Source organism: Scyliorhinus canicula, chromosome 21, assembly GCF_902713615.1.
Source record: "Scyliorhinus canicula chromosome 21, sScyCan1.1, whole genome shotgun sequence".
Taxonomy (NCBI): Eukaryota; Metazoa; Chordata; class Chondrichthyes; order Carcharhiniformes; family Scyliorhinidae; genus Scyliorhinus; species Scyliorhinus canicula.
This window is the reverse complement of record NC_052166.1, coordinates 51,875,971-51,893,265: the sequence shown is the minus strand read 5'-3', so window position 1 is coordinate 51,893,265 and position 17,295 is coordinate 51,875,971. Positions and strand designations below refer to the sequence as shown.

Below are 17,295 nucleotides of genomic sequence, written 5' to 3'. Positions count from 1 at the left end.
CCCAAAGAATCCTTGTATATATCCCATCTGGCCCAGGGGACTTGTCGACCTTCAGGTTTTTCAAAATTGCTAATACATCCTTCCTCAGAACATCTATCTTCTCCAACCTACCCGCCTGTATTACACTCTCATCCTCAAAAACATGGCCCCTCTCCTTTGTAAACACTGAAGAAAAGTATTCATTCAACGCCTCTCCTATTTCTTCTGACTCCATGCACAAGTTCCCACAACTGTCCTTGACCGGCCCTATCCTCACCCTGGTCATTCTTTTATTTCTTACAGAAGAGTAAAAAGCCTTGGGGTTTTCCTTGATCCGACCCACCAAGGGCTTCTCATACCCCCTCCTAGCTCTCCTAAGCCCTTTTTTTTTTAGCTCATTCCTTCCTATCTTGTAACCCTCAAGTGACCCAACTGAACCTTGTTTTCTCATCCTTACATACTCTTCCTTTTTCCTCTTGACAAGACATTCAACCTCTTTTGTGAACCATGGTTCCCTCACATGGCCATTTCCTCCCTGCCTGACAGGGACATGCCTATCAAGGACACGGAGCATTTGTTCCTTGGACAAGCTCCACTTTTCATTTGTGCCTTTCCCTGACAGTTTCTGTTCCTATCTTATGCTCCCTAATTCTTGCCTAATCGCATCATAATTACCCCTCCCCCAATTATAAACCTTGCCCTGCCGTGTGGCCCTATCCCTCTCCATTGCAATAGTGAAAGACACCGAATTGTGGTCACTATCTCCAAAGTGCTCTCCCACAAACAAATCTAACACTTGGCCCGGTTCATTACCCAGTACCAAATCCAATGTGCCCCCCGCTCTTGTCGGCCTATCCACATATTGATGATGGCTAATGTGGGCTGAAAATCGCCCTGCTTGTCTCGAAAGCTCCGAGTGAACTGATCAATGGTCAGTGTTGGCTGTTGGCCAAAAGACAGGAACTCCAGACATTGTATTCCGAAATTGAACTCCACTCCTAATTGATCTTCTAGTGTTGACCATATTTCATCTGGAACTTAAGATGGCTGTCAAACAGACGGATGTGTACAAGCTGTGGAGACCTTCATTGCTGATTGCAATTTAAATTTTAATGGCTTGTTTATCTGGTTTGGAAATATTCAGGGCCACAAAACACAGCTCGGTGTGCTGTCGGGAGAACTAAACCCAGCCGGGAGCTCCGTTGCATTCTGATTGATCGTTGGAGACTTTGTGAACAGCTTTTGGCTTTTTGCAGGATTTTTAATGTTTTCTGGAGTTTTCGACAGCTGGGCCAGCTTCCTCCAGTCCTTCAAATTAACTTAGCTCTTGAGTTTCTTGACGCCACCATGGTGCAGTCTCCCAGGCATGGCTGTTAGTCCCCGGACCCCGAGAGAATCCAGCGCAGACATATTTAAATGAGCCTAATAGCACACTTAAATATGTAAATCTGGATCTCACCCTCGCTGGGCTCCAACGAAGCACCTTAGCACATTTTATTATGGCAAAGGCACTAAATAAATATGCATTTTTGGCGTTTACAGTCCCATAAAAGCAGTTAAACAATATTGTAGAAAATGCTGCGACTGAACGGTAGGTTGCGTCTCACAGCAGCAGCTCTTGACGGAAGTGACTGCGCTGTTCAATTCTTGTACAGATCTGCTGGGTCATCAAAAAATTCAAAATATTTTGTGTATTTGTGTTTGTGGGTTAGAAATCACTGTTCACAGAATCACAGAATACTACAGTGCAGAAGAGGCCCTTCGGCCCATCGAGTCTACACCGACGCAAGAAAGGCCCTGCCCCCTACCTAATCCCACTTGCCAGCACTTGGCCCATAGCCTTGAATGTTATGGCATGCCAAGTACTCATCCAGATACTTTGCAAAGGATGAGAGGCAACCCGCCTCTACCACCCTCCCAGGCGGGTTGTCTCGGGTATAATCTTGTATACCTCAATCAGGTCGCTTCTCAGTCTTCGCTGCTCCAACGAAAACAACCCAAGCCTATTCAACCTCTCTTCATAACTTAAATGTTCCATCCCCGGCAACATCCTGGTGAATGTCCTTCAGTGAACATAGAACATAGAACAATACAGCACAGAACAGGCCCTTCGGCCCTCAATGTTGTGCCGAGCCATGATCACCCTACTCAAACCCACGTATCCACCCTATACCCGTAACCCAACAACCACCCCTTAACCTTACTTTTATTAGGACACTACGGGCAATTTAGCATGGCCAATCCACCTAACCCGCACATCTTTGGACTGTGGGAGGAAACCGGAGCACCCGGAGGAAACCCACGCACACAGGGGGAGGACGTGCAGACTCCACACAGACAGTGACCCAGCCGGGAATTGAACCTGGGACCCTGGAGCTGTGAAGCATTTATGCTAACCACCATGCTACCCTGCTGCCCAAATTACATCATTCCTACAATGTGGTGACCAGAATTGCACGCAGTACTCCAAGTTCTATACAGCTCCATCACGACCTCCCTGCCTCTGTAATCTATGCCCTGATTGGTAAAAGTGAGTGACCCATATGCCTTTTTCACCACCACATTAACCTGCCTTCAGAGATCTATGGACAAGGTCCCTTTAATCTTGGGCACCACAGGAGTGATAACATTGGCCAATCAGGATATTTCATGTTAAAACAAATTTTAATTTAATCACAGAATTAACCGCATTAGAAACAAAGAAATAACTTTCCAATTAACAGTCTCAGGGTTTTTCTTGCTTTTCTCTGTGCAGAGTCTTTGGAGAGAGAAGCTTTCAGGACCTCTGTTCAGATGAGAGTTCTAGGGCCCTTTGACTCTTCAGATGGACCTGATTCCTCCCATTAACTACATCATCTGTACCCAAAGCATAAGGCATTCTTTTGTCTCTTCTTACAAGATGCCCCTTGACTTGTTCAGCCAGAAACAAACACAATACTCCTCATACATTATCTACACCCTTCCTTTCCCGGGTTGCCACGCTTGGGGCTGCAAGATAAGGTGTTGTTGAGGGAGGGGGTAGGGGAGGGGAAGGTGTCCGATGTCTACAAGGAGCTGATGGATTGGGGGTAAGCCCCGATTGGAGACATTAAAGGGAAGTGGGTGGAAGAGCTGGGGGGGGGTTGAGGCCGAGACATGGGGGGAGGCCCTGCGGAGGGTGAGTGCATCCATGTTGTGTTCAAGGCTCAGTCTTATTCAGTTTAAAGTAGTCCACAGGGCACATATGACAGTGGTGAGGATGTATAAGTTCTTCAGGAAGTATAGGACAGGTGTGTGCGGTTCGCGAGGAGGCCCACGAATCATATATGCAAGTCCGAAACTGAAGGGGTTCTGGCAGAGATTTGCGGGCATAATGTCCATGGTATCAGGAGTGAATAGGTGGCCCCGAGTCCAGAGGTGGCGATATTTGGGGTGTCGGATGACCCGGGAGTCCAGGGGGCAAGAAAGCCCGATGTCTTGGCCTTTGCCTCCCTGATAGCCCGGAGGTGGATGGACTCGGAGCCGCCGAAAGCGGGGGTGTGGGTGAGTGACTTGGTGGAATTCCTGAGTTTGGAGATGATCAAATTCGTCTTGAGGGGGTTGATTGATGGCTTCGCTCGAGATGGAAGTCGTTCATTGACGTCTTTAGGGAGGATTGAGGGGTAGGGGGGTTAAGGGGGTTAAAAAGGGGGAATGCAGGACAGGGGGAGGGAGTAAGGTGGGGGAGTGGGTGTTGGATATTTATTATGCTGTGCAATTTCACTTCTGCTCTTTTTTGTTTTGTTTGTTATACAAATTTCTGAATAAAATATATTTAAAAAAATTATCTGCACCCCAGGGTCCTTCAAATCTGAAAAATATTCCATTAGCTAGCTATCTGTAAACAAGTAAATGGTTCTCAAGATCTATTAGCAGAACACTTACTTCATATGCAAATCAAAGATGATCTCACTTTTATGATACCTTAATCACTGTTCTAGCAGTCAGTCATACTATATATGTGCATCTTAACCCAGGTTTTAAATATTAAATATGACAATTTTTTACATTGATCACAAGCCCAAGCCTACTTAAGGTTAGAAAGACAGCTTACTCTAATACGTGATTCGTGGAATAGCTCTGCCTCATGACTCCGATGACAATAAGAGTTTAAATAAGTACTGACCAAAATTAAATTGTGTTAGTGGTTAACCCGAGTAACAGACATGAGTGTCTGTAATAAGGAGTAATGTTGAAGATGAATATCAATGCGCTGAAATGATATGAAATATTCAAGCTCAGTGTATTAACAAAACAGAGATTAATAATGCTCAGCTTGTGAACACATGCAAACATCTCCTGCCTATAAGGGAATAATGTGATTGCTCCATCACGCCATCTTCTGGTGTAGCCCTCACCAAAATTATGTTTAATTCTCTGCAGTTTGGCAGCAGGGACGCTGATCCTGTTCCGAGTGGGCGAAAGTTCATTTTCTTGCATATTGGCAATCACTGTGTTGTTAACAGTTACATTATCTGGAATTTCAATGTCACTGAGGAACTTTTTGAAGTTATAACTAACTCGTGCGGGACTTGATGTTTAAAATCTAACCGGCCCTTCAGAATGTCATTGATTTTAACCTCAGAGGATAGATATGATTAATATGTTAGACTCTGTGTGATTCAGAACCACAAAGTCGAATTTCTTGCTGCAGCTGGATTTTTTTCTATTTAATTAATAAGTGCCAAAAATATACTGATGTCAAATATCTGTCCATACACCGACAGAAAGTCCAGATTGTTTTACTTTTTTCATGGAGGCCCCGGAAATACCAGGTCGGGCCCACTAATGACATGCAAATGGTGTGTGCTGTGCATGTATTCTGGATGACATTGACACCGCTGTCGAGGTGATGGAGAATTGCGAATTTGCGGCAAATCGGCATCCAGCGCGATTTCACGTCCGCAGAATCCCGCCCAGTATGTCTCCATTGTGGGACCATGAATTGGATTCAGTTTAAATTTAACAATCTTTTAACATTTAATTTTTAAAAAAATGTTTGGAGCAAGCAAGGAGCTGGTTTAATCCTGTCCACTCTGCACATTAGCTTTGCAACTCTAAGAATGGAATAAAAATGTTTCAAGTTCTCTGAAAGAGTTGCAAATTAGCCCCACTTCCCTGCTGTTTGCTTAGGGCCCTGCAAATCGTCCCTGTTTAAATATCTGTCCAATTCCTTTTTGAATGTTAATATTGAATCTGCTTCGACTACCATTATGAATCAGATAATGGAACCGGGCTGGGGGCTCGCTAGTTTTGGGGTAGCATCGGAGCCGGGAGTGCAGGAGGTGAGAGAGGCCGGTATTCTGGCCTTTGCGTCACTAGTAGCCCGGCGCAGGATCTTGTTACAGTGGAGGGACGCATAGCCCCCGAGCCCGGAATCCTGGATCAGCGACATGGCTGGGTTCATTAAACTGGAGAGGGTCAAGTTTGCCCTGAGGGGGTCGGTGCAAGGGTTCTTCTGGCGGTGGCAGCCTTTTCTTGATTTCCTGGCGGAGCATTAAAGGGTGGTCAATTTCAGCAGCAACCCGGGGGGGGGGGTTTATGGGGTTCTTATGGGGGTTTGTTCTTATGGTTCTATGTTTATTATTCTTTCTTGTTGTTAATTTATTGTTTTTGTATTGGGGATATGGGTTATTGATTTTCTCTTTTCGTTATTGGGATAAAATTTGTTGTTGGAAAATTTGAATAAAAATTATTGTAAAAAAAATGAATCAGACTTTTTGGTTAAGTTGATATAATCGTTTTTTAGAAACGTGTTCATTTTAGATTTTACAATTTATCACTAAGGTAATTTTAACAATGACACCATGCCAGTAAACAATTCATTTCAATTACTCATGACAGTCTGTATTAGTTGCTGCAACAACGCCACCAGGATCTACTGTACAGGTGATCAAGGATATGGTAGCCCGTTATAATTAATTATCATTCTTATTTTATAATTCACTGGCACCATTGACCAGCCCTGTACAAGGCAGTATGATGGACGGTTGCTAACAATATTGTTGTACTTTAAGGTGAAATTCAGTGGAGGTACATTTATAAGATTCCTCTCAGTAACCTCGTTGGAAGGAGCATCGAGCGGCCCTTGAAGTCACCTCTGGTTGCCAAGGTGATTACCACCCCTACGTCCAGCGGAGTTGCAGCAATGCCAGTCGCCCATTCGCTTTCACTTTCCCGCATGGAGATCAAAGAGATTGCGTGCAGAACACGCAAGGAATTGCTGGGTAAGGGTTGTTCCTAAATGACAAACTGTGCCGCTCCCCGGCTCTGCTAAAAGCAGTCAGAAACTCAATGAGTTAGATTTGGCGGACTCTGAATTTCCCATCTTGCCTGAAAGGTATCAGGCACCTTCCCCAGATTTTGGAGAAGCCTGTTCGGTGAGGAGCTGCAGACTAGAAGCAGTGTTATTCAAAATGAGATTTCAAACAAGGCCACAGTGCAGCTCTGAAACACTGCAACATTATGTTTTCTGATACTTTACATGGCGTGTGTGAGTGATCCCTTAATGGCACGTGCTGGGGTTTTAGCAGGTGGTGAAGGCTAGTCATTTCAGTTTCCACTCCAGTTCTGCCCAATTAAAATGGACATTATGTTGGTGTCTTTTCAATGTTGTTAACCTCTTAAATCCATATTTTGTCTTTCCCTATCTCCTTGTTTCCGTCTCTCTCACTCACTCTCTCTCTGTTTCTTTCTTTCCCTCTGTCTCTCTCGATTGCTCTGCCCATTTGACCTCTCTCTATTTCCTCCTGCCCTCCCTTTTCCCCTCTTTCCCTCTCTCCTTGATACTCTATCTCTATTTCCTCGCTTCCTCTTCTTTTCTTCGCTCTGTCTCTATCTTCCTCTGGTTGTCACTCTCTCTCACTCTATCTCCTCTCTATTTTCTCCCCCTTTTTCCTTCTCTCGCTCTTGCTGTCACTCCTCGATCCCTCTCTCTCCCTGTTTCTATTTTTGCCTCCCTCTCCATGCCACTCTCTCTTTTTCTCTCCTCAATCTCCTCTTTCCATTTCCTCCCTCCCTCCTTTTCTTCTCTATTTCCGTCTCCCTCCTTCTGCCACTCTGTTGCTCTTCAATCACGCTCTCTATTTTCTCCTTTCCTTCACTCACTCTTCTTGCTGTCCCTTCTCAATCTTTCTCTCTCTCTCTATTTTTGCCACCCCTCTCACTCCTCAATCTCCTCTATTTCCTCCCTCCCTCTCTGTTCTCCCCGTCTTTCTTCGATCTCTCTCTCTTTTTGTCTACCTTTCCTTTCCCCCTCTCTCAGTTCGTACTCTCCCCAGGTTTGGTCCGAGTGCAGCTCTTGAGAAAGCACACAGTTAGAAATTAGACATTGTCTTAGCAAAGAGATCAAATAATATGCCATACAATTCCTTCTTTGCTCTCAAATGGTCACGGGTACAAATTGAGTAAAATAAATACAAATGATAATACACTTGAAAAGGCGAGTTGATTCAGCTGGCCTTAGCTGTGCTTTTCGAATAAGCAGATTAGCCTGTCAAGCTACAGGGTTGGAGTGTGAGGCTTAAACCTAAAACGGAATAAAATATTAAACTAACTTGAATCTTTACCTTCACCAACTATCACTTAACAGCAGGATTTGTTTAATTGTTCCTGCACATACTCGCCTGGAGTTTCCGCTCACACGCTCTGGGTCCGCCGGTGCATCTGGCTTGAATTCGGAGAGACCAATGCAAAACGAATTGCGAAACTTTAAGTGCAAATTACATTCAACACAATTTGGGTTTCCGCAGTATTTTTGTTAGCTTTTAAAAACATTGCATTGGAAGCAGGGCCCAGCCACAAAGCTGGCCGAACCCCTGACCAAATTCAGTACCATTGCGAGTTTCCACTAACTGCATCTTTTTTGGGCATTCAAGGAGGCTCATAAAAGCAAACTCTCAAGCACAGAATCAAAGTACTGTTACGCCACGGATGGAGGCAATTCAATCCGTCATGTCTGTACTGTGGGGCAGTTTAGCATGGCCAATCCACCTAACCTGCATGTTTTTGGACTGTGGGGGAAACCGGAGCACCCGGAGGAAACCCAAGCAGACACGGGGAGAACGTGCAAACTCCACACAGACAGTCACCCGAGAGAGGCCGGAATTGAACCCGGGTCCCTGGAGCCGTGAGAAAACAGTGCTAACCACTGTGCCGTGGTAGAAGCCATGGACATGATAACGTCTTTATAAAATTGTGGCATAAATATCTATTATTCTAAAGCTCTTGGGATCATCTGTACAATGATTATGAAATTCTGCTTTACCTTCTATCTTTACATGGAATGAAAACGGAGCTTGCATTTACCTCAAGCAATTTATGTCCATAAATAATGTGTTATTGTTTTTTTTATAGAGAACCCAATTATGTTTTCCACATTTAGCATGGCCAATCAAACTTTCCTGCACATCTTTTGGGCTGTGGGGGCGAAACCCACGCAGACACGGGGAGAGTGTGCAAACTCCACATGGATAGTGACCCAGGGCCGGGATTCGAACCCAGGTCCTCAACGCCGTAGGCAGCAATACTAACCACTGTGCCACCATGCTGCCTAAATAATGTGTTATTGTTAAGTGTAATTGTTATTTTGTGGGCAGGTGCAGGAGCCTGTTTCACACAGCAAAGCCTCACAGGCAGCAATGAGATGTATGACCACTCACTCTGTTTTGGCTGGCACTGATTGACAGATAAATGTTGCCCGGTTACCATGGGAACTCCCTGCTGCTCTTCAAATAGCGCCATGGGATCGAAGCTTGAATGGGCAGTCATGACCTCAGTTTAACCTTTCACCCAAAAAGCCACATTTTGTAACTGTGCAGCACTCCCTCAAGAGCGCCCTGAACTTTCAGCACAGATTATGTGCTCAAATCCTCGGCTTGAACACCAGCTCTTCTGACCCAGTGAACGAGGTGCCACCAATTTAGAATGTGAGGATCATTCGACATATTCTTCGATACGCCGCCTCTTTTTTTTTCGCTAGATTGTGGAATGCTCTGCCCCTACCTGTTGTGGAACCAGAGTCTGTAAGTTATTTTAAGAGATAATTAGACCGTTACTTAATATAAAGGAGCATTATAAAAGGGTTGTGAACAAGCAGGAGAAAGGGATTAGATTCGGAGAGACGAACAGTGCCACAGATCTGACAGGCCAAAGGGCCAGTATCTGTCACGTAACATTGTACGATCCTGTGATTTCTTTTTACACTTGCGTGAGAGCATCAAATATTAAATAAACAATCTTACCTCAGTTGTACAGCGGTGTGTGTTCGCAGCCCAGTATCTCGAGCTTGCACTTTCGATATTCCTCAATTACAAATGACTGAATCCATTGGGCAAGCTGAAGATCGCCAATATTTTATTGGAAAGAGATAGAAGTTGATGGGAAAATTGTTACTGAATCCATTACATCTCTGCTTTTTAATTATGTTTTCAGGATAATATTCAATTATGATACACTCAGGCAAATAATGAGCTTTGTCTGCAGTTTTACCTGAGGTTAAACTAAAATATGTGCCGGATTAAAAAGATAAGATATTCTGGTCTTGAATTGGAGCACTGTTATTCATAAGAGTGGTGTGGTTTATGGTTCAGTTATCCTAAGTGGCACTGCATCCAGATTTAATTGTTTTTAACGAAATTGAAATTTTAACTAGCTAGCTCTATTAAGCTGTTACCTGCTGAGGTAAGATGAGAGTCTATCTGAAGCCAAAGGCAGGTAAACCAAAATATACCTTGACTTTCAGTCACCTGTACGTATGATCATCTGAAGCTGTCATTTCGCCAACTTCTGGTGGAGCATCCTTTATATTCCAAAGAAATTAAATTATATTCCAAAAATGTGCAGGTTAGGTGGATTGGCCATGCTAAATGAGGTGGCACGCTGGCACAGTGGTTAGCACTGCAGCCTCACAGCTCCAGAGACCCAGGTTCGATACCCGACTGTCTGTGTGGAGTTTGCACTTCCTCCCCGTGTCTGCGTGGGCTTCCTCCGGGCGCTCCGGTTTCCTCCTACAGACCAAAGAGGTGCAGGTTCGGTGGATTGGCCGTACTAAATTGTCCCTCAGTGTCCAGAAGGTTAGGTAGGGTTACTGGGTTACGGGGATAGGGTGGAGGCTGGGGCTTAAGTAGGCTGCTCTTTCCAAGGGCTGGTGCAGACCCAATGGGTCGAATGGCCTCCTTCTGCGCTGTAGGGATTCTATGATTCTATATTCGTAAATCCGAAAACCGAACACATCTAAAAAAGGCAATTTTTGATATCTCAACGACCTTTAGTGCAGGAAGTCTAATTGTTTGTCTGCACTGTTCACCTTGCGATTTTTATGGTGGACGTGCCAAAAATAAACTTTTTCACGTACCCTATTATTCAGTGACACTTTCACTTTTCTAACCATTTTATTGACTTTAGACTGTAGCTAGCCCAGGCTTAGGCTAATGTAAATTTATATGCGGCATCAGAAAACCAAAATGATTTGAAATCCAACATGCAATTCGTCTTGAGGATTTCGGATAAAGGATTCTCGATCTGTATTACATGATATGTTTGCCAAATTTTCAGAATTGTCGCAAGCGTTTTGCCCTTTATTCATAGAATTTACAGTGCAGAAGGAGGCCATTCGGCCCATCGAGTCTGCACCGGCCCTTGGAAAGAGCAGCCTACTTAAGCCCACGCCTCCACCCTAGCCCCATTATCCCCGTAACCCAGTAGCCCCACCTAACCCCTTTGGACACTAAGGGCAATTGTGCATGGCCAATCCACCTAACCTGCACATCTTTGGACTGTGGGAGGAAATCGGAGCATCCGGAGGAAACCCACGCAGACGTGGGGCGTGCAGACGCCACACAGACAGTGATCCAAGCCGGGAATCGTACCTGGGACCCTGGAGCTGTGAAGCAATTGTGCTAACCACTGTGCTACCGTGCTGCCCTATTAATTTGGAAGTTCTCATCCGGTATAATTCTTTTAAGTTTGTTTTTTATTCGTACATGGAACGTAGGCGTCACCCAGCCGGGCCAACATTTATAGACCATCACTAATTGCCCTTGAGGGGTCAGTTAAGAGTCAACCACGTTCTGGATCTGGAGTCACATGTAGGCCATACCGGGTAAGGATGGCAGATTTCCTTCCCTAATGGACATTAGTAACCAGATGGGTTTTTACGCCAATCGACAATGGTTTCATCATCATCATTAGACTTTTCATTCCAGATTTTCATTGAATTCAAATTTCACCATCTGCAGCGTTGGGTCCCCAGAGCATTACTCTGGGTCTCTGGTTTACTAGCCCAGTGACAATTCCACTATGCCTCTGCCTCCCCATTACGGTGCTCAACAGGCACCTTATTGATTTCCAGTTTAGTCCACTAGCCTCGACTACATTCTAGTTTTCATCAAGCCGGCAGCATTGTGCACTCATCCAAGCTTGAATATTTTCCCTGTTGTCATTTCAGGTTTGACGTCTGAATCAACTACAACCAAATCTGACACAGCTCCAAAACAAAAAAAATGGACCCGGAAAGGAATGGATGAAGAGATCAGGAAAGGTGCTGTGAGATCAACAAGCAGCGACAGGTAAGCAGTCATCAATGTTACGGATTTTCGTAGAAAGAGATTTTAGCATTGGGGCTGGGGGGGGGAAGGACATTAATTGCCTTGAAAAATTCCTGAACATCAATTCCAGCGACTGTAGATGCTGGATTATTTTGGGATGAGCACTGATCTCGTTTCGATTGCTTTCCAGACATTAATTATTCTGAATTATTTTAGTGTCACTATTAAACTAGCTGCCAAGCTGTCTGTCCTGAGAGACATTTTATAAGGGTGAACACTCAGGATTTAGAATTAAGGAACTAACATTGGAGCCATAACGATGACCCATCAAAAATTCAATGGAATTAAATTATTTTTCGTATAGCGTTCCTGAAGGTTAGTGGAATGAGTTTTCACAACATCCGGTGCCTTGGTGCACCTTGCTGTTCTGGCAGAGGAGGGCTTTTTTGGCATTTAATTGCAAGGTATCTATTTCCAGAGTGCATCCTGTCAACCAAGTTTGGTAGATTATTTGGTGGCTAGTTTCCAAGGGCCGGTGCAGACTCGATGGGCCGAATGGCCTCCTTCTGCACTGTAAATTCTATGAATAAAGGGCAAAATGCTTGCGACAATTCCGAAAGTCTTGGAGACTGCTGTGCAATATCCATTAATTCTTCAGAGAGCTGCTATTGGCACAGCGATGTATTAAATTAGCAGGCGACGTTCATTGGTATTGGGGATTTCTGACACAGACTGTGGTATCCTTTCGCTTTTCCCATGTTAGAGAAACCGGAAAGTTTAATACCTGCATCTGTGAGGACGGAGACAAAAGTTAAAGAGTAGAAAACGGTACGGTTAGAAAGTGAGGCACCGTGAGCAAAAGATGGGCACAGAAAGAAAGTAAAGAACAGACAGACAAAAAAGAACTGAGGAGCTAACACTGGAGCTATAACTGAGGAAGGGCATGGGGGCAAAAGAGAAACAGAGGGCGAGGAGTGAAAGGATGTGAAAAAGACAGAAAAAAGAGAGACAGGAGTGAGAAAAAATAAAGACAAATACATTAGTACCATGTATGCGCAACCCTGAATGATGTAGTAGTGACTCCACGCGACAACAATGAAAGCAGCAGCCTGATTTGGACACATTGAAGCACCTTGGGATGTCTTACTATGCTAAAGGTGTTCTATGACTGGAAATTGTTGTTGGCTGCATGCTTACATCACTGTGAGGTGGGGAAGGCAGTGTTTTCCATGCCTGCTCAAATGCATTTTGAGGGGATAAGACTCCACACTTGTAAAGTTTCAGTGGTTATTGCCAGTTACTTATTATGTTGTTTTAAAAACTATCTTATTTCTGATTTTAATAGCCCAAACATTTTTATCCGTCTTTACTCTGTGACCAGTGCGTAATTTCCCAATTTCACGCCATTAGAATGCTTTCTGTCCTGATTCCAACAGCAAATGTTGCATTTGCTGAGCCGATGGAGAAACAGACTGTCACTAACAGTGACTTCCAGAATTCCACATTGAACAAACATGTTCGGATCTCAGTGGTTGTTGTCAATTTAACCCTGCGATAATATTGAGCACTGACAGCCTTTCCTTCTCTAGCACAGTAAAATTTATAACCTTTGTAAATGCTGAGCATCCAGTCCGAAAATTGTTTTTTTTACTTCATCCCTATTTCCCGGCTCCCTCCAGAAACAAATGGGATTGTTAATTCTTTTCCGTCATTACATTGCCACTGCTGGTTGATCGGGGGTTTCTTTAATATTAAAAACTCACCTTTTCTCTCAGTGTGGCCTGATCCCCGGTTGCTTTTGCATAGCGACCAATGTTTTGCCAGTGTGAAACTACTTCTCCTAGGTGATTCCTGCGAGATGATAGGCTATAAGTGTCTTTTCCCATTGTTACTAGATAAACTGAAGAGCTGTGCTTCAATCTCACGTAGAATATTTATTGTATAAGGTTCTCTGAGAGAGCTCGGATCCAGCCAACTATGTTATCAACTCAAACTGTGAATTGTCTATTGCTTTGCAAATCCAATTATCTTCTATGTCAAGCTTTAAAACTGACAGATAAACGTTCAAGCTTGGATGATCACGGATGAAGACACCCCCTCACTTTATCTGTGTCAGGCCTGCCCTGGCCTAAACAAACTTCGAGCTCTAATATGAACAAATAGAGAACATCACAGAACTGCAGAAGCAGAATCACAGAATTGTCACAGCTCACACGGAGGCCATTCAGCCCCTTGTGTCTGGCTCTGTATGGGAACAATTTGCCCAGTGCCACTCCCCGATTTTCTCTCGGTAACCCTGCACATTCTTACTTTTCAGGTTAAAATCCAATTTCCTCTCAAATGACTCGATTGAACCTGCCTTCACCACACTCTCAGACAGCGCACTCCACAGCCCCACCACTCACTGCGTGAAAATGTTTTTCCTTGTGTCACCTTTGTTTTTGCCTTCTTTTGCCAATTATCGTAAACCTGTGCCCTCCTGTTCTGGATCTTTCCACCAGTGGCAACGGTTTCTCCCATCTACTCGGTCCGGACCTCCCATTGATTTTGAATACCTCTGTCAACTCTAAGCTCATTCTTCCCTTCCCCAAGGAAAACAGTCCCAACTTCTCAATCATAGCAGCATGATAGCATTGTGGATAGCACAATTGCCTCACAGCTCCAGGGTCCCAGGTTCGATTCCGGCTTGGGTCACTGTCTGTGCGGAGTCTGCACGTTCTCCCCGTGTCTGCGTGGGTTTCCTCCGGGTGCTCCGGTTTCCTCCCACAGTCCAAAGATGTGCAGGTTAGGTGGATTGGCCATGATAAATTGCCCTTAGTGTCCAAAATTGCCCTTAATGTTGGGTGGGTTTACTGGGTTATGGGGATAGGGTGGAGGTGTTGACCTTGGGTAGGGTGCTCTTTCCAAGAGCCGGTGCAGACTCGATGGGCCGAATGGCCTCCTTCTGCACTGTAAATTCTATGATAAAAAACAGAAAATGCTGGATCAACTCAGCAGGTCTGGCAACATCTGCGGAGAGAGATACAGAGTTAACGTTTAGAGCCCATGTTGTGCCAATATGCATACATGCATAAATGTATATAGCTGTATAAATGTATAAAGTTGTTTATCAGTACATGCAACTATAAATAATAATAATAATAATCACTTATTTTCACAAGTAGGCTTCAATGAAGTTACTGTGATAAGCCCCTAGTCGCCACATTCCGCGCTTGTTCGGGGAGGCCGGTACGATAATTAATACGACAATGCTGCTGGCATTGTCCTGCATTGCAAGCCAACTATTTAGCCCACTGTGCTAAACCAGTCCCTGGGATACTGAGATATGACCTTCTGTCAGTAGGTGGCGCCAAACATGCATCACGTGACTGTCGGGATTCGGCATATGGTAGTAGGATGTACAGTAGGACAGTCGCCAGGGCCGGCTCAAGGCACCGGCAACTCGGGCAGTCGCCCGGGGCGCCATGTGCTAGGGGGCGCCAAAGACTCGGGTCCCGCGCATGCGCAGTTGGGCCAGTGCCAACCAGCGCATGCGCGGTGGCCGCCCTCCCCCAGGGCGCCCCCCCTCGGTCCGCCCCCCGCTCGTTCCGCTCCCCCGGTCCGCCCCCCGCTCGGTCCGCTCCCCCCTCGGGTCCCCGCCCCCCCCTCGGGTCCCCGCCCCCCCTCCCCCCCCCCCCGGTCCCCGTCCCGCCCCCCCCGGGTCCCCGCCCCGCCCCCCCCCGGGTCCCCGCCCCGCCCCCCCCCCCGAATCCCCCCCCCTGGGCCCCCCCCCCGGGTTCCCGCGTCCTCCCTCTCGGCCCCCCCCCCCTCTCGGCCCCGCCCCCCCTCTCGGCCCCGCCCCGCCCCCAAGAGCGCCGAAGTTCAGCTTGCCCGGGGCGCCAGCAACCCTAGGGCACGCGCTGACAGTCGCACTTAGAGAAGCTCCCTAGGAACTTGAGTAACCCTGTATAAAGATCTGATAGTTATCGTTCCACGTGTTTGACAATAAATCATCGTTCTGGTTGAATACATATCTGTTCTGTGTGCGTCTTCATCATCGGGGAACCACGAAACACAACACATATGACCCTTCTACAGAACCAATTTAAAAAAAAAAAATTTTATTCAAATTTTCACATTTTCACAAAAAAGAAAACAATAACAGAAAATTCTAAGAATAAAAAAAAACAAAAAACAGAACCCCCCTCCTCCCCCGCCCCCGCCGTAAATACAAAAGAGAAACAATAAATTAACGCCCGTCATTAGCAAAAAACAGATATTCAACCCAAAACAAAGAGACAAGCCCCCCCCCCCCCCCTTCACCCCCCGGGTTGCTGCTGCTGCTGACCTTTTTGTTTTTACCGTTCTGCCAGGAGATCTAGGAATGGTTGCCATCTCCTGAAAAACACTGCACTGACCCCCTTAGGGCAAATTTCACCCTCTCCAATTTAATAAACCCCGCCATATCGTTGACCCAGGCCTCCATGCTTGGGGGCCTCGCATCCTTCCACTGAAGAAGAATCCTCCGCCGGGCTACTAAGGACGCAAAGGCCAGAACACTGGCCTCTTTCGCCTCCTGCCCTCCCGGCTCCACTGCAACCCCAAATATTGCGAGTCCCCAGCCTGGATTGACCCTGGATCTTACCACCCTCGATACCGTCCTTGCTACACCCTTCCAAAAATTCCCCCAGCGCTGGGCATGCCCAGAACATGGTTTGCTGGGCTCCCTGAGCACCTAATACACCTGTCCTCGGTCCCAAAAAACCGGCTCATCCTTGTCCCGGTCATATGAGCCCTATGCAGTACCTTAAACTGTATGAGGCTAAGCCTCGCAAACGAAGAGGAGGAGTTCACCCTTTCTAGGGCATCCGCCCACGTCCCCTCCTCAATCTCCTCACCCAGCTCCTCCTCCCATTTATCTTTCAGCTCCTCCACCGAGGCCTCGTCTACCTCCTGCATCACCTGGTACACTTCCGAGATCCTCCTCTCTCCAACCCAAACCCCCGAGAGCACCCTGTCCTGGACCCCACGCGGCGACAGCAGGGGAACCCCGCCACCTGCCGCCTGACAAACGCCCTTACTTGCATGTACCTAAAGGTGTTCCCCGGGGGGAGCCTGAACTTCCCTTCCAGCTCACCCAGGCTCGCAAACTTCCCATCTATGAACAGGTTCCCCAGCCTCCTGACACCTGCCCTGTGCCAACTCAAGGGCCCGCCATCAATTCTCCCCGGAACAAACCGGTGGTTCCTCTGTATCGGGGACCCCATTGAGGCCCCCACCTCCCCCCTGTGCCGCATCCATTGCCCCCAAATCTTGAGGGTAGCTGCCACCACCGGGCTCATGGTATACCTCGTCGGAGGGAGCGGCAGCGGCACGTTGCAAGCGCTTCCAGGCTCGTGCCCATACAGGATGCCATCTCCAGCCTCTTCCATGCCGCCCCCTCCCCGTCCATTACCCACTTACGCACCATCGCTGCGTTGGCAGGCCAATAATACCCACAGAGGTTGGGCAACGCCAGAACCCCCCATTCCTGCCCCGCTCCAAGAACACCCGTCTCACCCTTGGAGTCCCGTGTGCCCACACAAACCCTGTAATGCTCCTGTTAACCCGCCTGAAAAAGGCCTTCGGGATAAGGATGGGGAGGCACCAGAACAGGAACAGAAACCTCAGGAGCACCGTCATCTTGACTGACTGCACCCTACCCACCAAAGACAGCAGCAGCATGTCCCACCTCTTAAACTCCTCCTCCATTCGCTCCACCAACCTTGTGAGG

At 46.5% G+C, this 17,295-nt stretch overlaps 1 protein-coding gene across 6 annotated transcripts in view; it reads left to right on the top strand.

The window, feature by feature from the left end:
- garnl3 (GTPase activating Rap/RanGAP domain like 3) overlaps window positions 1-17,295 on the top strand; it is a 569,928-nt gene that overhangs the window by 542,850 nt on the left and 9,783 nt on the right. For all 6 annotated transcript variants that reach the window (XM_038781606.1, XM_038781608.1, XM_038781607.1 and 3 more), the window contains 2 exons: window positions 6,015-6,224; window positions 11,444-11,564. In XM_038781606.1, coding sequence (XP_038637534.1) covers window positions 6,015-6,224; window positions 11,444-11,564 — 331 coding nt within the window. The remainder of the gene's footprint in view (window positions 1-6,014; window positions 6,225-11,443; window positions 11,565-17,295) is intronic.